The 21,955-nt window shown below is 42.5% G+C and overlaps 1 protein-coding gene across 3 annotated transcripts in view; it reads right to left on the bottom strand.

Moving 5' to 3' along the window:
- Window positions 1-21,955, bottom strand: part of LOC126183846 (transmembrane protein 203-like) — a 44,131-nt gene that overhangs the window by 9,911 nt on the left and 12,265 nt on the right. For 2 of the 3 annotated variants that reach the window (XM_049926140.1, XM_049926132.1), the window contains one exon: window positions 10,457-10,706. In XM_049926140.1, coding sequence (XP_049782097.1) covers window positions 10,597-10,706 — 110 coding nt within the window. In that variant the 3' untranslated portion in view covers window positions 10,457-10,596. Of the gene's footprint in view, window positions 1-3,237; window positions 3,424-10,354; window positions 10,707-21,955 lie in introns of those variants that run through there. The other variant, XM_049926149.1, reaches the window with a different exon arrangement.

The raw sequence follows: 21,955 nt of genomic DNA, 5'->3' as shown, positions 1-21,955 counted from the left end.
ATCTTTCCATAATGGCTCGTACGTGACCCTGGCACTGCCTCAGCCATCCTTCTGATGGCAGTGAATAAGTGTGCCACCACCACCTCTTATGGCATACATCATTGGCCATCAATGGGATTCCACTGGATCATCACTGTAGCTAACATAATGGACTCCATTATGAGAGTGGACTTCATCTAGCACGACTGACTGCTTCCCAGATGTCAGGGTTCCCTTCGCCCACATTCATGTGGACATTGTTGGTCTTCTACCTTCCTATAACTACTATTGCTGCTGCTGCTACCTCTTCACCATGGTGGATAGGTTCATCCCCTGGCCTGAGGCAACATTCTGTCTGACCTCTGTATGCCTGATCTGTACCCGACATCCAGCTCCATGCTGTCACCAACTGCATGAGGGAACGGCTCCACAGTATCTTAAAGGCCTCCCTTGCCTGCCGCAACAACAGACGGACCGCTTCTTGGCCTCCTCGTCGCTCACAAAGCAGACCATGAGACATCAGCCAATGACTTTGTTTACAACTAGCTACTTGCCATGCCAGGCAACTTCCTAGAACCCACCAATCTGCCTACAGAAGACGTCACCCCTCCCCAGCACCACAGTGAACGCAGGGTATTCATTCATGATGATTACAAGCCATGCACTCATGTTATGCTGCGCACTGATGTTCACAAGCCCCTGCATTGCCCGCACTACTCCAGCTCCCCACCAGCATTTTGATCGCTAGGCTGAAGCCCGCCTATATGCTGTCTGATCTCTCATTGAACTACTGTCTTCACTGAAACGCCACAACACTGACACCGCTGCCAACACCACGGTATCTGATAGAGCCAGTGCCACCAAAAACACAGTGCCAAGCAGCCTGCCATTGTAGCCCGAGATGCCAGCCTACCACGGTATGGCTGGCAACACTGCAGGGAACGTACCATGCTACGCTGGTTCTGCCCCTTACCCACCAGTAGTCGGCATACAGGGCCTACATCCCACAATGTCTACAATGCTCATACACCGGCCCCTCTACCTCTCCAGCAACCTACACCTGATGCGTTCAACAGCTGGTCATGCCCCTGATGTCGCATTGCAGCCTCTACCACTTCCACAGCACCATTATTTCACATGTTCCCAGCACCACACCCTGGACCTGCTACCACCCACTCTCATGTTAGAAACACTGCCAATTAATGCTCGCAGCACCCGCCGTATGCAGTTTCGACTGTCAAATGTGGCCACTATGCTGTCAGGCCCTCCTCACTGCCATCTGGCAGTGCTGATGCATCCTTACCTCTGCAGCACCACACTGGCAACCAAGCCCAGTGCCTGCCCACTCCTGTTCGTACAGCCCTAGACACAGTCACGCCAACCCAGCTAAGCACACACCCTGCACACACGTTGCTGGTACTGCACTGCACGCAACAGATCAGCACTACTGACAGCCAGCTTCCCTGCCCTCCTCACAACCAGTGCTCTGATGTCGGGCACCGGCCTATCTTGCATGACCGACAAACACAGTGTCGATGCCACTGCCCGTGGCCACAATGTTGGAACATAACGACTATCCACTGATCACTGATACCAGCCTTTGTCACCTCGCTCTCATGGAATGGGAGAGGGGGTGAGGTGGGCTGACGGCAGAGGGAGTTGGGAGGGGGGGGGGGGGGGCGTGTTGGAGGGGCATCTCCTAGGGCAGCAGGTTTCTGCTTTTGTGTGCTTATTTCCATCCCAAGCTGTCATTTCTGCTGTGAGACCGGATGCCCGCTGGTACAGGACAATACGTGTGTTTGTAGTGAGGCTTCCACCGGCCTAGGTTTGCCCTCAGTCTCTGTCTTCTCCTCACAGCATCAATGTCAACATTGGCCCTGCGCTTGTTCCATGATGGACTTGCCACTTGGTGATGTGCTTTATACCAATATGCTTAGCATGACATTTTAGTTTTTTCAACTAGCAATAATTGCACCTCAGATAAACCTCATTGACTATGATATTGCCACTGTGCAGACTCACTTGCACCACGCTTTCTCTATGCCCGCTACTAAGCCCAGTGTGTAAACCAGTGTTTAGCACTGCAAGCCATCCTACGGACGAGTGGTAGTGCCCACCTGAATACTGCCCACGCTTTGTCTGTCACTGCCAGTGTGCACGTGTATTAACCATGTGCCTTTGGTTCGGATCTTGTCCAGATGATTTTTCTCTGCACGATATGCTTAATTAATCACCATGTGTCAGCAAAATTCGGTGTCGTGCTGGTGATACTCGGAAAAGAGGTAGTGACTTTCTTTGGTGTCCGCTATTCCTACAGTCCCACGCATTTGTCTAGTCCCATCACACTGGCAAATGACTTTCTCCAATACCTATCAATTTTAAGGTCATTTCAGATTCGTCTTCCTTAGTAGTAGTTTAATCATTCAATAAACATGTTGTTTCTTTACCACGAGTGGACATTTACCTCTGTTTGGTACTTATCATGCCTTATTTTGCAATTTCGTAATTAATCTCTTAAGTTAGGTAGTGAAACATACCTACAAAATTAACTTCTCTGTCTTGATCACTCACTTTTACTACTCTCATTTAGTTTTCATAGACTGCTGATTAGGCTTTCTTACAAAGTCTTTAACTGCCTTTATTGCAGAATTATCCACATCTTACTTCACCTAGCATTACCAAAAATCTCTCTCTGGATTCTCAGGTTGATCATCAATACTGTTGATACCATTTACATATAAAATAATGTGTAGCCTACACGTAGAATCTTTATGTTACACACAATCAACCATTTCCCTTAAAACTCAAAATCCTGAGATAACCTGTAATACCTATTCTAGATGTGGTGCTACCCGTTATCATGTGAACAGAAATAAGAATTAGATTTGTCATTTCTGTACTGCCCTAGCCTTTTTACTGGATTTCTGAGATTATAGATCTGAAATTGCAAGATCTCCAGCAAGGGGGTTACGCCATGGCAATCCAGTCTCCTGACAGATATGCCACATCTACTCCCCCTTTAGTCATACTATTTGAGCTACATTTCTGGTAATTTTTCATTGTCTGTATCACTATTCTTAACTGCTTTTAGTGCTTAGCTTTCAAATACTGTGAGCAGTGGAGCAGTACATACATATTTAGAAAAGTTTTGAACATCAATATTACAGCTTGAAATTTGTAGAAAAGTGCATCTAAACATTGTCACATCCAAAAGACTATCATTAAATTCTTGTCTATTAGAATAAAATAGGTACTTACTTAGTGTAACTGGCATGCCCGTACAGCTACAAGCTGTAGCAGAATAAAGATTGGTGACAGCACTTCAGAGAAATCTAGACCGCCACCTCCTTGATCAATGCTTTGCAGCTTTTTGCATAGTAAAAATTTAAACACGAACAGCAAAAGCAGTAGTGTTAGGCTCCATGTCGCACGCATTAATGCAGCCTGAAAACATTTTTCTTTCTATATATCCCCATGTTACATACAATATGAGATGCATTCAATAATCATATGGTTTTGATAATGTTAGTAGTAAACGCAGAACAATGTACCAATAGTTTTGCAAGTGATAGACTTCTGTTCATTTTAGCACACAGTGACAGAACAAACATATGTATTATTTTGGGTCAACAGACTAAATAAAAATCAAGTAAGTTCCACCGAAGTTTAGAAATGGAGGTGAATTGGGATGATGTTACAGGCCAAAGTACATGATGAAGTGCAGGAAGGAGGTGGAGGAGCAGAAGAAAATCCACGGGGGAGGGGAGTGTAGGATAGTATGACAACACACTTAGGATGTGAGAAATAAGATATTATTATCTGTTACAAGATCTCTGTTTCAACAAATACCAGCAGGGACTTTTCTACTACCCTGAAATAACTGAGGACATGTCCTACAAGATAATTTGGTAGTGTAATTAAGAGTGAAGCTTATCTTTATTGGACTTTATATGAGCAGCAATGATTAAAAAGAGTGGTAGCAATTCTGTAATAAGATTTACTGATGGAGTGCTTAAGACTAATCAAGTACATAACACATCAGAAGAGGATGAAGATTTCTAAAAAAAAATATTCTGCAGCCAAAAACATGGGATACATTATGAGGCATGGATTTATGTTCTGGTGCAGCTTTCACCAGGTTTAATTCCATGAAACTTTTGTGTTCTGTCACATTAGGTTTGTCCTTCCATTAAATGAAGAATTATATTCAAGGCTAATCTAACGTGGCTTGAGAAGTTAACCTCACACATTATTTGTTCACTGATTGAAAAATGCACTATACTGAAAGAGATATACATTAGAAAATGAAAATCCTTCATAATACCTGCCTGAATTATTCAAGTTTTGGCCAACAGCTTTCTAATTTACATCAGGAGATAAATGACAGATATGATGTGCAAATTAAATTTGTTGGAGTATATAACTTATCAAACTTCTTTTGTGAGAGGGTGGTTTTAAAAAGATATCAATATGGGGTGACTGAGGTAACTTCAAAGATTATCTTTTACATCTGGCACCCTGCAGTATGAAAAAATTGCAAAGATATCATATTAATAATGATGGTTGAAGTAAGTTGCTTTTTGATGGTAGTTTATTTTATTGGACAAGTTTTGTGCTTTTGCCCATCTTCGGAAGTATCTTACATATAGTGCTTTTTAGCAGGTTCCAAAGATGATTTATCATAATGATTCTATAATAATATGCTTCTATGATTTAAACTGGCTATTTAAAATTAATGTGCAGCTACCCAGGCAGGCCCAGTTTGAGCTGTAATTATCGTATGGCAGCGAAAATTGGTAGATATGCTAATGTATTAATTTGGAACACATTTAAGCTGAAAAACAAATAAATTCCAGTCGTGGCCACCAGGTGCAAATTTGCCGCTGTACACTATTTGTTTGACAGTATGACATTCATGCTGTCATTTGACAAGCCATAATATGAGTGAACGGTATGGCTACTGAGAAGACAGACCATGCACTTTTAGTGAAATTATGTTATGTGAACAGCAGCAATTACAGTGCAGCACAGAGAGTATCGGTGATCAAAAGGCATGAGGAGACAGGTAATGTTATTAAATGGTGTAAAGAAGATGATGATGAAATTAAAAAACAAAGGTGAGCTTGGTGAGGCATCTGAAAGAGGAAAGCAGCCTCTACCAGTGGAAATTATTGACAAGGATGCTGTTGCCGTACCTGACCATGCAGCATGTGCCCTGATTAGTGCTAGGGCTCATGCAGTGTTAAGAGAACTGTCCATCCTATGGTCAACAGTACAGAAAGATCCGGATGTCACAGCAAGTGGAACTTAATGATCCACAGCAATGGCCTGACTTTGCTCTTCTGTTTCTGGCATGGATTGAAGTTTATGATATTTGGCCGGGCAATATTCTACAAATGAGACACATTTTACACAACAGTGTGCAGTAGAACTGCCAAATTTTGCATACTGTTAAACCACTTTTAGTGCACAAAGAATCATTGCACTCATCATACATTGCTATGAGGAATGGATGTAACATCTCTATTCTCAAGTCCATTCTTCTTTGAAGAGAATACAACCAGAGGGCCTGTCAAACATACCATGACATCTGTACATTATTGAGGCTTCTTTGTACAGCATGTGATTTCTGGTTTGGAAGAGTGCAACTGTGTGGAAACTACTGTTTTATTTCAAGATGGGTCAGTACCTCATGTCGCTTGCCCAGTGAAAGATCTGTTTAACACAACTTTCCATGAACACATTATCTTCAGAGGTACGGCCTGCAAGATTGCCAGATTTGAATCTATGAGACTTCTGGCTTTGGGGATATCTAAAAGAACATGTTTACCAGGGACACGTTCAGTCTCTACCTGATCTGAAGGCCAGTATACAGGAATCTGTTGCTCAGAATTCACAGAAACTGCTGTGAGCAACTGTTGTTTATTTTGTTTAACAAATATGTCATATTTTCAATGCTCATATTGAACAAACTGAGTAAGCAGTGGTGGTAATAAAATCAACATTATGCCTTCCTTATTTGTCTTGAACTTTTCTGCCCACGTCCCACTCCTAATACATTACATGTGGGAAACATCCCTACACATCTTTCTTGCATTCGCAGTGCCTGATTTACACCTGGTGGCCAAAACTGGAATTGGTTTGGCATTAATGTATTAGAATGTCTAACAAGTTTCATTGCCATATGATAATTATAGCTCACACTGGACCTCTGTGAGTAGCTTTAATTATAACTACTCTGTATTTGCAATCGGCATAATATATCTCCAAGAGGATATGTGATTGGCAGTTGGAATTGCCACTGGCAACTACATATTTTTGTAAGAATTTATCATGCTGATTGCTTCTACATGCATATGCAAATCATACAAGCACATTATTATATGATTGTTAGAAAACTTTGTTTTCGACATCCACAAAAATTGTAGTATATACTAGGTACCACTGATGATGGGCGAATGCCAGAACAAGTCCAATAAAATAAACTATCATCAAGAAACTACTTACATCAAATACATAATTAACAATATGATATATTTGTAACTGTTACTTTATAAATGCTAGAATATACACTCCTGGAAATTGAAATAAGAACACCGTGAATTCATTGTCCCAGGAAGGGGAAACTTTATTGACACATTCCTGGGGTCAGATACATCACCTGATCACACTGACAGAACCACAGGCTCATAGACACAGGCAACAGAGAATGCACAATGTCGGCACTAGTACAGTGTATATCCACCTTTTGCAGCAATGCAGGCTGCTATTCTCCCATGGAGACGATCGTAGAGATGCTGGATGTAATCCTGTGGAACGGCTTGCCATGCCATTTCCACCTGGCACCTCAGTTGGACCAGCGTTCGTGCTGGACATGCAGACCGCGTGAGACGACGCTTCATCCAGTCCAAAACATGCTCAATGGGGGACAGATCCAGAGATCTTGCTGGCCAGGTAGTTGACTTACACCTTCAAGAGCACGTTGGGTGGCACGGGATACATGCGGACGTGCATTGTCCTGTTGGAACAGCAAGTTCCCTTGCCGGTCTAGGAATGGTAGAACGATGGGTTCGATGACGGTTTGGATGTACCGTGCACTATTCAGTGTCCCCTCGATGATCACCAGTGGTATACGGCCAGTGTAGGAGATCGCTCCCCACACCATGATGCCGGGTGTTGGCCCTGTGTGCCTCGGTCGTATGCAGTCCTGCACGGCTCACCTGCACGGCGCCAAACACGCATACGACCATCATTGGCACCAAGGCAGAAGCGACTCTCATCGCTGAAGACGACACGTCTCCATTCATCCCTCCATTCACGCCTGTCGCGACACCACTGGAAGCGGGCTGCACGATGTTGGGGCGTGAGCGGAAGACGGCCTAACGGTGTGCGGGACCGTAGCCCAGCTTCATGGAGACGGTTGCGAATGGTCCTCGCCGATACCCCAGGAGCAACAGTGTCCCTAATTTGCTGGGAAGTGGCGGTGCGGTCCCCTATGGCACTGCGTAGGATCCTACGGTCTTGGCGTGCATCCGTGCGTCGCTGCGGTCCGGTCCCAGGTCGACGGGCACGTGCACCTTCCGCCGACCACTGGCGACAACATCGATGTACTGTGGAGACCTCACGCCCCACGTGTTGAGCAATTCGGCGGTACGTCCACCCGGCCTCCCGCATGCCCACTATACACCCTCGCTCAAAGTCCGTCAACTGCACATACGGTTCACGTCCACGCTGTCGCGGCATGCTACCAGTGTTAAAGACTGCGATGGAGCACCGTATGCCACGGCAAACTGGCTGACACTGACGGCGGCGGTGCACAAATGCTGCGCAGCTAGCGCCATTCGACGGCCAACACCGCGGTTCCTGGTGTGTCCGCTGTGCCGTGCGTGTGATCATTGCTTGTACAGCCCTCTCGCAGTGTCCGGAGCAAGTATGGTGGGTCTGACACACCGGTGTCAATGTGTTCTTTTTTCCATTTCCAGGAGTGTAATATGGATAAATTAAAAAGTCTACTCACCATGTGGCAACGAGGAAATGCATATAAAAGATATTGAAATGAGCATGCTTTCAAAGCCTGTGTCTCCTCCTTCTGGCACAAGGTTTGAAGAGAATGTAAGAGGAATGAAGGAAAAGGACTGGAGAGGTTTAGGAAAGTGTCTGTCTGCCCTTCTCATCCTGTACAGTAAGTCTACGCTGAATTGGAGTTATGGCTGACATTTCTGAAACTCTTCCCCTTTACTAAATCTCACCAGTTTTTTTGCCTTCATCCCTCTTCCTTTACCTTCAACCCTTCTGCCAGATGAAGGAGCCATTGGCTCAGAAAATTTGCATATTTTCGTATCTTTTATGTGTGTTTCCTCCTCCTTTCTTTATCCATACATATTCTATTTTGTTTTCAAAAACCGATTATTTTCGTTGATAAGTCCTGATGAGGCTTACATCCTTCAGCAGAAGAGTGAACTAAACAAGCATACATCATATCTAGTAAGCACAACCATGAGCGTAAATAGCATGGCGGGGCATGCTGAATTATATCAATGTGTTGACAGTAACAAAGGTAGACCGAATATTTAACAATGGGAGAATATGAATGTCACAAGAATATGTTGCATTTAGCATCACACAACAGGTTTTTTTGATAACACTGGTCATCCAAAGTGCTGAGAGCAGATGAAATGGGCAATACATAATTTCCCTACAAATACATACTTATGTTTCTTCAACGTTTCCCAGTGGATAGAATATTCCATCATCTTTCGGGCAAGCATCTCAGACACCATTATTTCTTCTTCCATATAGCCTCTTCAATGTCAGTTGCTGGCAGAACTTAAATACTTGACACAATACTGTGGAGTAAATGCATGCCCATTGTAGGAATCAACATACTTTCTGTCTCTGCTCACTCATGAAATTCGAAGGGCAGTAGATAACAGATGTAATGTTTCTTGATTTCCAGAAAGTCTTCAATATAGATCTGTAGTGTCTCCTAGAAATTAACTATATGCAAACTATATATCCAAAGAATGAAACAAGGCTGGGATGGTTGTGCACATTTTACAACATGAGTCATTACCAAAAATCATCACTCTTTGTGCTGATGACAAAAAAGTCTGATTAGATATGCAATTGGAATAACGATATCCTACCAGACAGAACTTTGTACATCATTCTTAATGAGGCCTCAACATCAGAAATGAAAGCAGTGTGCAGTTTGGAAGTGTAATGATAGGAGTGCAACTATTCATGACCTATGTACATGGGTGTGCAAAACTCTAGGATGAAAGTAAGTTACACATTATATGTTACTGCCAAGTTGACAACTTGGTACTTCTCACATAGCAGTATTACGTTTGTTTTGACTTTATTCAGCTATTCAATTTTTAATGCAAGAAGAAATGCAACTGAACAAAAATTCACAATTACCAAACAATGGAAAACCCAGGACGGAATCTGACAATATTAGAAAAAGGATAGCTGTTACTCACCATAAGGCAGAGATGGTGAGTTGCAGATAGGCACAACAAGAAACTGCCAGAAAGTGAGCTTTTGGCCAACAAGGCCTTTGTCGAAATTATACCACACACACACACACACACACACACACACACACACACACACACACACACACACACATTTATACAAATGCAACTCACACACGCAACCACAGTTTCCGACTGCTGAAGCCAGACTGCGAACAGCAGCACATGATGGGAGAAGCAAGCGAGTGATCAGAGTAAGCAGGAGGCTGGGGCGGGGAGGGAGAGCGATAGCAGGGTATGGGTAGCAGATGGTGAAGTGCTGCTTGTGGGAGTTTTCAGGAACGAGGTGGAGAGAGGGTTGGGCAGCTAGGTACATGGAGGATGGAGGGGGGGGGGGGGGGGGAGGGGGGATTAGTGGGAAAGGAAAGAAGTAAAAAGGCTGAGGGTGTGTCAGTGGGACAGAGGGCTGCATAGTTTTGGAACTGGAAAATTGAAGGGGCTAGATGAGTAAGGACAATGACTAACGAAGGTTGAGGTCAGGAGAGTTACGGAACTGTAGGATATATTGCAGGGAGAGTTCTCTCCTATGCAGTTCAGAAACGCTGGTGTTGGTGGGAAGGACTCATCCCTTTACTCTCTCAAAAGCAGCACTTTACTGTCCGCTACCCCTACCCTGTTGTCCCTCCCCCTCTCCGCCCCAGCCTCCTCCTTACCCCCACCATCCAGTTGCCTCTCCCATCATGCACTACTGCTTGCAGTCTGCCTTCAGTTGCCCAAGAGACTGTGTAGCAACTATCCCTTTCATAATACTGTTACAATTTACAGTTACCTTCATACTTATGGCTAAATTATGCCTTTCGTGAAATAACTTTCAATAAACAAGTAGTTCAACTCACCTTATACATTCCTTCCAGGTACATGCGTATGAAGACAATTGTACAAAAATATGCATTGAGGGCATCTGCAGTAAACAAAGGTGAGAAGACAATCCACCATGAACATTGCAGAGTACGGTCAATGTGCAGAGCTAGCAACAATGAAAAGACTAACACAGCATTCAACTGTATCCATAACTCAAAAATCGTAAGTCCTAGCCAACGAACTAATTCATCCAATGAGAAGAACATCACTTCTCTGTTTACGTGTTAGCACCACTTAAAGCTATCCGAAACACACGAATGTGAACTGAAGAATTTTGACGAGTATTTGTTTCGTACTCAGCGTGGTCCTCCAATGGTTCCAGGTCATCTACAAATAAAATAAAAAATAAAATTGATTAATATATACAGAGAATCACTGACTGGTTACTTTACTAATTAAGGATATCAACAAAAAGACCTTTCCTGTATAGATGTTTAATTTTTCACAGGTAATATGTATAAAAACTGAAACAATTTTCATCTTTTGCTATTATGAAGTGTCCTGAGTACAACGTTCTCCCTCTCAGATGTTCTCCCTGACAGACTAATAATGAATGCTTACACACACTACCACATCATGGAAATGAACCATACATTCAAAACTTAAGATTTTGTGTTTAAATTAACTATAATGCCTTCCATATAAATATGCCCTTTTAAATTTAAACAATAGCAACACCCTTCTACTTCATACATACTTTCAAAGCACATTATTTCTATTATCCCTCACACATTAATTCTACTGAGGAATCATACTACCACACACACTTCTCACTGATCATTACAAAACTTTTTAGTCATATTATTCCTAAAGAGCCAAGTCAGTATGATCCAACTCTTAATTTTATAGAAATTTAAAAACATTTTCCAATTATGGATACATTTTCAATACATTCCTCCAACTTTCTGTTATTTTTATTTCAATTCCTTGTGTCACAGTGTCTTAAGAAGTACATTACCATGCTTCTTCCACTGCACAACATGGATTATACATTTTTGTTTTCAGATTGTGCAGTGGGGTACATGGATCTACACAACATGAAAACAAAAATGTATTTTGTCAGTGAAGTACAATGTACTAAAATCAAACAACTGTGCGTAGAAGAATGTTTGAAATTAAAGTAGAAAACAAAGTAACTGACAATTGAAAATGCTTTAAAATAAAGTGAAATGCATACAGTTTAAATGAGACTTGTATTACTGCCACAAATGCCTGTTGTGAAGAACTCACCAGTACGCAGTTAAATTTTGGAAAATTTGCCACGAAAGAAGTTGAAAATTGATAAACAAGCTAAACTTTAAGTATGCAAGCGAAAAGGGAAAAAAATTGTGTGTGATATGAAAAAAAAAGAGATATTATGGAGCCCCAAGTGGCCCCTTGTGTTGCTTGGGCCTTATGCTGGCCCTGTTGACATCTTAATAGGATACCTGATACCTGACCACCCAAGATAAGAAAAAACAGAACTGAAATAGGTACTAATTAAATTTTGCTAATGGACGTGGATGAGTGACAACTTGTTTCTACACATTTTTATGTAGGCAATTATAACTACAGTAGCATACTATTAGTTTGTCACAGCAGCTGACCGGATAGCAACAAGACATGTCATAACGGAAACAAGAAGAACAGAAAGAAATTTTGTTGCCAAATTTATCTCAAGGGCTGACAAAGGAATCAGCATTTCAAGAAAATCACCCCATAAGTTTGCAAAAAATTGTCTCTACTACTCTATCTTAATAATATGGTACAGAATGTCTAAGTGGTAAATCCAGATTTGAGAATGTTTCCTACCCAACTCAATCATCATCACACAAAAGCACCAAGATCACAAAACTGTGAAGATCGACTAGCTTCAGTCATACCACCAAATAAAAGGAATCTGTGACCTTGGTACGACCATATTAAAAGGAAATTTTGTTATTTGTATCACACTCTTTGGCAGATGGCACACTGTCTCTTGGTACGAAGAAATTCATACAAACTTAGTAAGCAATGCAGCTCACTATATTAACAATTTTGCCCTGGTGATGAAACTTAGCATTCGAATTAAACCATTTGAACCAAAACAGGGAACAGAGGTTTAAAGAATAGGGTTTATACGCTTGTTTCAATGCAAAAGTTCTGACCTGTCAAGGAGTATTTCAAAAGCATGGTGTACACCTAAGAAACTGAAAAAAACAGTCCCTGTTGCAAATGCAAAATTGCAAGTCTACTGTTTGACCACAATGAACTGAAAATGCACACGGTGTCTGTTGCGAATGGCAAGATGCATGCCTTACCCCAGCATTAGGACTGCCAAAGGGAGAGGAGCAGTGAGGGAAAGGCAGTATCAACACCTGCCACAGTGCTGCCACCATTAGTTGTGTGTTACGGTTGTATGAAAACAGACATGACATGTGGAAATATTGGCTGTGGTTGGAGACAAGTTACTATTATCCAACTAGTTTTAATTTTCTCCATTACTGGCAGCACAAGTAAAAATCGTCAACTTAAAATAGTCAAACTGTAACCTGTTTTTGTCACCATGAAAACTCTACAGTAAAATTTGTTCTCACTATTTAGATGTAGTGGCCTTGCTATGTTTCAATTCAGAACAGCTAAAAGCAAAGGGAAGCTACAGCTGTTATATTTCAAGAGGACACGCCACTCTTTAATGGTGATAGATTCACCACGCATAAAATATTCCAGAAATGAAACAAGAGATCCATGTGGATCTCAGTGAATCGACTACTCAGCAGGATATTCTTATCAGAAAAAACAAATCTGACATTCTACAGGTCAGAACGTAGAATGTTATTACTCTTAATTTGACTGATATGTTAGGGAATTTCAAAAGAGAAAGCTGAGGATAGATATAAAGGAAAGCTGAGAAGTTTAGTGGCAGGGTTATGGATCGAGAAGAGAGAAACACAATAATAGGTCTAATTATGAACAAGAGAGAAGTAATGCAGGCGAACTACTATGAATAGCACAGTGAACACATTTTCATAGCCAGATAGAAACAAAGCCATACACACCACTGTGGAACATATACACACAGAGAGATAACTGGAATAGGGGACGAAATTTGATAGTAGGAAAAGGAAGAGAAGGAAAAATAGTAGAAGAACATGGACTCGAGTAAGTAATGAAAGGGGAAACCACTTATTATAATCTTGAATAGACCACAATTTAATCACTGCAAACATGTAAGTTTAAGAATCATAAAAACAAGTTGTCTACATGGAAAAGAACTAAAATGCCAGAAAATTTCAGATAGATTCTGTAATGGCGAAGTAGAGATTTTGAAACCAAATTTTAAACTGCCAAATCACTTTAGGGTCAGATGTGAACTCTGACCATAATTTATATTGGTCATGAATTGCAGATTAAAACTGAAGAAACAGTGGATGGTCATGAATTGCAGATTAAAACTGAAGAAACAGTGGAAGGATACGAATTAAGGAAATGGGACCAGGATAAATTGAAAGAACCAGACACTGATAAAAGTTTCATAGAAATCGTTAGGCAACAATTGACTAAGACAGGAGAAAGATATCTACAAGGCTAAATGGAGTACAAACTTTGGAGGCCGCATAAAAGAAAACAAAACAGAAAGATATAGAATAGATGACAAATGGGTAGTTTTGAATGATGAAATAGTGAAGGCACCAGAGAATTAAATAAACAAAAAGACACAGTGCATTATAAATTCATCGATAACATGTGAGATATTGAAGTTACTTGACAAAAGAAAACATTATAAAAATGCAGCAAACAAACAGGCTACAGAAAATACAGATATCTAAAAAATAAGGTAGATCAAAGTGCAAAATAGCAAAGCAGAAATGGATGAAGAAGATGCAGTGGGCTTTAGAAGTATGCATGATGATATATACTGCAATATTGGTGTGATGAATGGCAACTAGCTCCAAATGATGAATGGCAACTAGCTCCAAATGTAGGAAAATGTAAGTTAATGTAGATGAGTAGGAAAGACAAATCTGTAATGTTCAAATACAGTGTTGTACAATGTACCATCTGCCACACACTATATGATGGCCTGTGGAGTGTGTGTGTGTGTGTGTGTGTGTGTGTGTGTGTGTGTGTACAATGTACCATCTGCCACACACTATATGATGGCCTGTGGAGTGTGTGTGTGTGTGTGTGTGTGTGTGGCTTACGGGCACTCAACTGCAAGGTCATCAGTGCCCTTACACTCATTACAACATACAAATGTGGCTAAAATCTCAAAAATTGTTCCACATTCGTGCATTCAAATTGAGCACACATTCACTCTTATCTCACATGCTCTAAAACAACAGAGAAAGACTAAAAGTAGCTATACATGAGATTAAAACACAATTAAAATGACAAAGGGGTTAAACGAATGGCACAGGCTATGGTATCGATAGCTATGATGCCACAGCGAAGGTGCAAGTTCGCAGGTTGGCACTATGACACCGACACATACTACAGCGCCCTCTAACCAGTGCTGTGCAGCATTATGAGCGCCGCTCTGGATTCAACTCATTTGATTCTGAATAGACAACCAAGCAACATTGTTTCTATTTCATAGCGTGCAAGCTACTACACATTTCGCCTCTGTGAGCTTGAGACATCCGGCTTCACACATTCGTGCTCCTCAATGTAAAGTTATGTATTCATCTTTTTGCTAAAGTAAAGGTGATTTAAATTCACACTGCAATACCGAGATTTTTACCTCACCTGCTGCTACTCACTTCCTACATTCGGCCTTCCCTTCAGTTTACAGGAGCAGACCCACGTGCCTCCTACCAGGCGGGATACAAAAAGTGGTAACGAGCAGGGACTAACAATTTTTCTTTTCCCCCTCTCCTATCATTTCTTTTTTTGCTCGGTACTGCTCTCTTTTCATGCTAGCCTCAGTGTAAGACTCATTTGTGTAAACCAGGGCTTTGCCACAGGAACAGCCTTCTCTGTCTGATCTTATACGTTTTGAGGCTCAGCAAATGACACATTTGCTTGTTGCCATAAATGGACTAGTCATACTACAAACTGTAGCTACTTTGGCGCCTCCAACGCCACCACCTGTACCAATGCCAACAACGCCTCCAGCGCCGACATTTTGTGCCTTCAATCCTGACGTTGAACACTGGCCAGAATACATCGCCCAGCTCGAGAAATACTTCGCAGCATACAACATACCAGATACAGGGGCGGCTTGCCTTTTTCATTGCCAATGTGGGTGTTGTGTTATACCGTGTGCTCGTGAAACTGTTTCCCACCACTCGCCCAGAAACTAAAACTTATGACGAAGTGATTGACGCTTTGAACTCCCACTTCCGCGACAGTGTAAATGTGGTAACTGCACGCTACAAATTCTTTCACCTCTGGCTTGGCCCTACTCAGTCCAATAAATTACGGCTTGCGAACCTTCAGCGACTCACTTCTGATTGTGACTTTAATTGCTCATGTGGATGCTCGTATGCAGATATAATGATGAGAGACGCTATCACGCAGAATGTGGTGGATCACCGCATCAGTGAGCAAATCATCAAATTTAAAAACCCGTCTTTGCAGGAAGTAATGGACTTGCTAGACAGACAAGATACATTAGAATGGCTACTTCTGCGTTTGACGTGACCTTGGGTGTGTGTACTTTTAGCGCGGCACAACACATGCCCTCCCACCTGGTCCCAGCACGGCCTGCCATGCTGCGTCGCTCGCGCGTAAGTAAACGAGCTTCAAGCCTGGAACCCACTAAGATACCGAAAGCTTGTCCGAATTGCTTTCGTGCCCACCCACGGGACAGTTGCCCATCCTGTCAAGCAGAGTGTTGTTTTTATGTTAAGAAAGGACATGTGAAAGCTGTGTGTAGTATGAGAAACTCTACTTCCTGACATGTCTCCCGTTCGTGTGACTCGCATTGGCGTCACCCCAATGGAAACCACCGTGATCATGATTCACATCAGCCTATGGACGTTAATGCCATTTATTCAAAGCCTTCTGCTTCATGTGCTTCTACAGTTCATCGTGTGAATCAAGTTTTGCCAGACACTTCCTCTCGCATTCAGCACGATGCAAGGAAATTTTTTGTGACGTTGAACATGTGTGGACGTTCTGCTCGCATGCAGCTGGACACTGGCGCATCAGTTTCTTTACTGAACAAACCAACGTATGATTTGCTTGATTCGCCCCCGCTTCATCGATCGCATTTCACGCTGACTGCATTTACTGGACAGGGTTGGTTGGGTTGTTTGTAGGAAGATACCAAACTGCGAGGTCATTGGTCTCCTCGGATCAAGGAAGGACGGGGAAGGAAGTCGGCCATGCCCTTTCAGAGGAACCATCCCAGCATTTGCCTGGAGCGATTTAGGGAAATCACGGAAAACCTAAATCAGGATGGCCGGACACAGGATTGAACCATCGTCCACCCGAATGCGAGTCCAGTGTGCTAACCACCGCGCCACCTCACTCGGTACTGGACAGGAAATCTCGGTGCTCGGTGTGTGTAGTTTGCAAGCCACTTATGGTGCAATGACACGTACAGTGTCTTTCCATGTGCTCCGCTCTAGTGATGCCACGAACATTTTTGGCATGGACACATTTGATCTTTTTGGCCTCACAATTCAGGACAATGTACTTTGCATCAACGCTAGTGACCATGCAGACAGTGTTGCCACACTATGCAATGATTTTGCTGACCTCTTTTCTGATGGCCTTGGTTGTGCCACAGATTTTGCAGTGCATGTTGTAGTTAAAGACAATGCCATGCCTATTTCCCGGCGTGCACGCCCGGTACCCCACACATTGCGTGACGCCGTAGCTGCTGAACTTAAGCATTTGCAAGACAGTGGTGTCACTGAACCTGTTTCTGCTTCGCCATGGGCTTCGCCTATAGTGTGTGTGAAGAAACCAAATGGTTGTCTCCATATTTGTGCTGACTTTAAGTCTACAGTAAATCCCCAGACAGTGGTAGCTATGTTTCCCTTACCGTGTCCTGAAGACATTTTTGATAAGCTTGGTGCGGGAAAGTTCTTTTCCACAATTGACTTGCGGGACACATACTTTCAGATTCCGCTCGACGAACAGTCGCAGCACTATTTTGTGATCAACACCCACCTTGGTTTGTTCAAGTTTCGCCACCTTCCATTCGGTTGTGCTTCGGCTCCTGCTATTTTTCAGTCTTATTTGCAGCAGTTGTGTGCCACAGTCCCTGATTGTTCCAATTATCTGGATGATATTGTTTTATCAGGTCGCACCCCTGATAAACATTTGCAGAATTTGTGTGCCTTATTTACTGTACTTTTGCAGTCAGGACTAAAGTGTAACAGAGAAAAGTGCACATTTTTTCGAACCGAGATTAAGTATTTAGGACATATGATTACCCGACAGGGTATCCACCTCTCGCCGTCACATCTTAGTGTGATTAGAGACTTGCCAGCAATCCAGGAACTTCAAAGAACTTCAGCCTGTGTTGGGCAATATTACATATTATATTCGGTTTATAGCAAATGCAGCGCAGATTGCAGTGCCTTTACATCGCCTTCGGCGTAAGAACGTTCCTTTTGTTTGGTCTTCGGAATGTAATGCTGCTCTCCACAAGCTCAAATCTGCTTTGGTGAGTGATCGCTGTTTGATTCCTTTCGATCCCTCCAAACCAGTTGTTTTGGCTGTCGATGCATTTTCTCACGGCACCAGAGCAGTTCTCTTGCACCGCATTAATTCTGTTGATCGCCCGATCGCTTTTGTGTCTTGCTCAATTCTGCCCAGCAAAACTATTCTCAAATCGAGAAAGAAGCTTTAGCTATTGTCTATGGAGTGACTAAGTTTCATGATTTTTTTTGTACAGTCTCAAGTTCTATTTGGTCTCCAACCATAAGCATTTGATGTCGTCGTCCCACCCGTCAAAGCCAGTTTCGGCCTGTACTGCACAAAAGTTGCAACATTAGTCTTTGTTTCTGTCTAACTACAATTACAAAATCTTGTTTCAGCCTATGGCCCAGCATGGCGATGCTGATGCTTTGTCTCATCTGCCTGATGAAGTGTTCGATTCTTCCAAACTGTCCTGCATGTTTATTGATTCGCAAGATAAGGAATTAGCTGATGGTTTTCCAGTGGATTTTTGTCGCATTGCTGCCGCGACAGCCGCCGATGCTTCTTTGCAGATTCTTTTGCAGTATATTTGAACTCAATGGCCTCCATCTGCGACGCAGATTCTAGATCCAATTGTTCGACGTTACTTTGCGCAACGTCACAACTTGTCTGTACACCACAGTGTTATCTTGTTACGAACTGACAACAATCAGTCTCCTGTGGTTGTCCCACGTTCGTTGCAGTCGGAAATACTCCGATTGCTGCACGCTGGTCATTGGGGTATTGTGTGGATGAAGCAATTAGTGCATCATCACTGCACTTGGGTCGGCATTGATAAACAAATTGAGAATTTGCTTGTTAACTGTCACTCTTGCGCGGAGCATCATTCTGCTCCCCGCCAGTGCTTCTTTGGGTGGCCGACTCCCACTGCACCTTGGCAGCGCATTCATATTGGTTTTGCGGGTCCTTTCTGGGACTCCTGTGGCTGATAGTTATTGATGCATACAGCAACTTTCCTTTTGTTGTACCTATGTCTTCTACTACATCTGCCAGTACTATTCGGGCTTTGGCATCTATTTTTTGTATTGAGGGCCTTCCTGAAGTTATTGTCTCCAACACTGGCCCCCAATTCGTGTCCTCAGAGTTTGAAGCGTTCTGCGCTGCTAATGGTATTCATCATCTGACCTCAGCCCCGTTCCACCCCCAGTCGAACGGCGAGGCAGAATGCTTTGTGCGTACGTTTAAATCGCAGATGAGCAAGATGCGCGCCACGCACTCTCACTAGCGCATGCTCTGGACTTTCCTGTCTTCATATTGCTCCCAGCCGCGGGGCATCCGTTCCCCAGAGGAATTGCTATGTGGCCGCACCCATCGGTCACTCCTGCAGCTTTTGCACCCGCCGCCGCACGCTCCTGCTGCTTCGCCTCGTTCTGGCTTAACGCTGAATGATTTGGTGTTATATTGCATTTTCTCCAGCAGGCAGCACTGGGAGCAGGGGCGCATTCTTCGCCAGCTTGGCCACACCTTATTTGTCATTTCTGATCTCTCCGGCACTGTCAAGCAACACCGGAAACACACCTGTTTGTGCCATCCTCGGTTTTCTGCAGCTGGTTATTTTCAGGCAGAATTGGAGGCCTCCACCACTTGCGGCCTCCGCCGTTCGCGGTCACGGGCACTCCTGCCAATGCCACCACTGCCAGTCCGGTCACCTGCACCAGACGGACGCCTCTCGCTGCCGCAATGGCCCCACCTCTGGCCACCACTGTGTTCCTCCAGCGGTGCCAGAACCGATGGACGCTGAGGCTGCCGTCACGCCGCCACCCATGGAGCTGTTCACATCCATGCATGTTTCATAGTGAAGACCAATACTGCTGTATTATTTTGAAAATGGAGTGACTGTGGGCCCTATTGATGCAACAACTAAATTTACTGAACTGTTGGGTAAACATTTTCAGATAACTGTAGAAAATGTTGATTACTTCCTACTATTACAATTCAAAAAAGTTTGACAAATATATTTATATTAATCAGTCTTCACATGTGATGAGAATTTTAGGGAAATATGGTGTGATGGATACAAAATCATTATCTTTACCAACTGAACCAAAATGGATACCTGGTGAGTCCCTTCCTTTTAACAATACTGAGCTCTGACAAGAAATAAATGGAAGTTTGGTGTATTTAACACATTGTAAAAGATCAAATTTATCATATGCTGCTAATGTTGCATCAAGAGCTCAAGACTCATCAACATCTACATCTACAAGTCACAAAAAAACAGACAATGTCTAGTGAAGGGTACCAAGTGGTTATACTTAAACTGCAACTATGCATAGTGGTAGAGTGTGGGCTATAATTATGATATGGCAACTAAATTTGGTAGATATGCTAATGTGGTAATGCAGAGCCAATCCATGATGGAAAAAAATTAGTTCAAATTTTGGCCACCAGGTGCAAACACGGCATTGTGATTGCAAGAAAGATGTACAGTAATGTTACCACACATAATGGATTAGGAATTGGATGCCAGCAGAGAAGGTCAAATGAGTGAGAGGCATAATGTTGATTTTATTATTAACCACTGTTTATGCAATTTTTCCAATACGAACATGTCGACAAGATGCCACATCTGCAAAATGATGCGATCAAGAGTTGTTTGCAACAGTTTTGGTGGACTCTGAGCAATGTATTCCTGTATACTGGCCTTCAGATCAGGTAGAAACCGAACGTCCCTGGTAAACACATTTTTTAGATATCCCCAGAACCAAAAATCACTTGGCTTCAGATCAAGTCATCTAGTATGCCATGCATCAGGAAAGCCTCTAAAGATAAAAAACATGTCATTCACTTGGTGAGTGACATCAAGTGCCTCAACTTGCATGAAAACAGTGGTTTCCACACAGCTGTGCACCTCCAAAGCAAGAATCACATGCTGTACAAAGAAGTCTCGATAATATGCAGATGTCGCAGTACACTTGACAGGCCCTCTAGGTCTATTCTCTTAAAAGAAGAATAGACCAAGAATAAAGGTGTTAGTGAATACACACCACACAGTCACATACGGTGAGTGCATTGGCTCTTCATGCAAACCATGTGGTTTAACAGTATCGTATTTACTTGAATCTAAGCCGCACTTTTTTTCCAGTTTTCATAATCGAAAAAACCACCTGCAGCTTAGAATCGAGTGCAAAGCAAGCAGAAGTTCTGAAAAATGTTGGTGGGTGCCGCCCCAACTAACTTATGCCGTCGAATATATGTAGCGCTACACAGGCATGCTTTGTAGGCACAAAGATAAATACTGGCACTAAATCCTCTGTGTCAGTAAAAAAAAAAGGTGGAAGACGAGCTTTTTTTCTCCGCCCCCAAGTTTCGACCCCTGCATTTTCATACATTATCCAACGAAGTAAATACAAATTCCGTATTGTTCATCTTCGAATGTAGCAGCATTTCAATGTACTACAAAAATCCGATTGGCAAGACTGTTTGGGATGTTTGTCAATATGGCCAACTCTACGTTCTGAATTTTTTCCTACTTGTGAGAAGAGATGGTTGGCTAATAGGAACTTCTATGAATTGTGAATCACATGCAGTATTCTCTTCACCATAAGAATAATAAGAATATAAACATTTTGCCATGTATTGTTATGTGTTTGCTGCTCTCTCATTTAAATCCTGTCTGCCTAATAAACTACGAAACTAGAGTGAGACAACAGCAAACGCGGAAGAATATACATATCATGTCATGTTTATATTCGTATTATTCTTATGCCTAATAGTGATACAGTCAGAAATGAAGCACAGCAATTGACTAGATTTTTAAATCTAAGATGACTCTAATTTTTGTGCAGAATGTAATGTACTAAAGAGGTGTCTGCAAAGATTTTCAAACAGAGAAAAATTTTCGCTAAACTCTCGTTCAGAACATCTTCTATCATACGCAATGTATTATTTGGTTCTTGCTGATCATTATCAAAGAAAGCAGCAGCGTAAGTAACAACAAATTGCAGTCTCTTGCCATT

Source organism: Schistocerca cancellata, chromosome 1 (assembly GCF_023864275.1).
Source record: "Schistocerca cancellata isolate TAMUIC-IGC-003103 chromosome 1, iqSchCanc2.1, whole genome shotgun sequence".
NCBI classification, from domain to species: Eukaryota; Metazoa; Arthropoda; class Insecta; order Orthoptera; family Acrididae; genus Schistocerca; species Schistocerca cancellata.
Note: the sequence above shows the minus strand (reverse complement) of the source record. Positions and strands in the feature narration are given on the sequence as shown.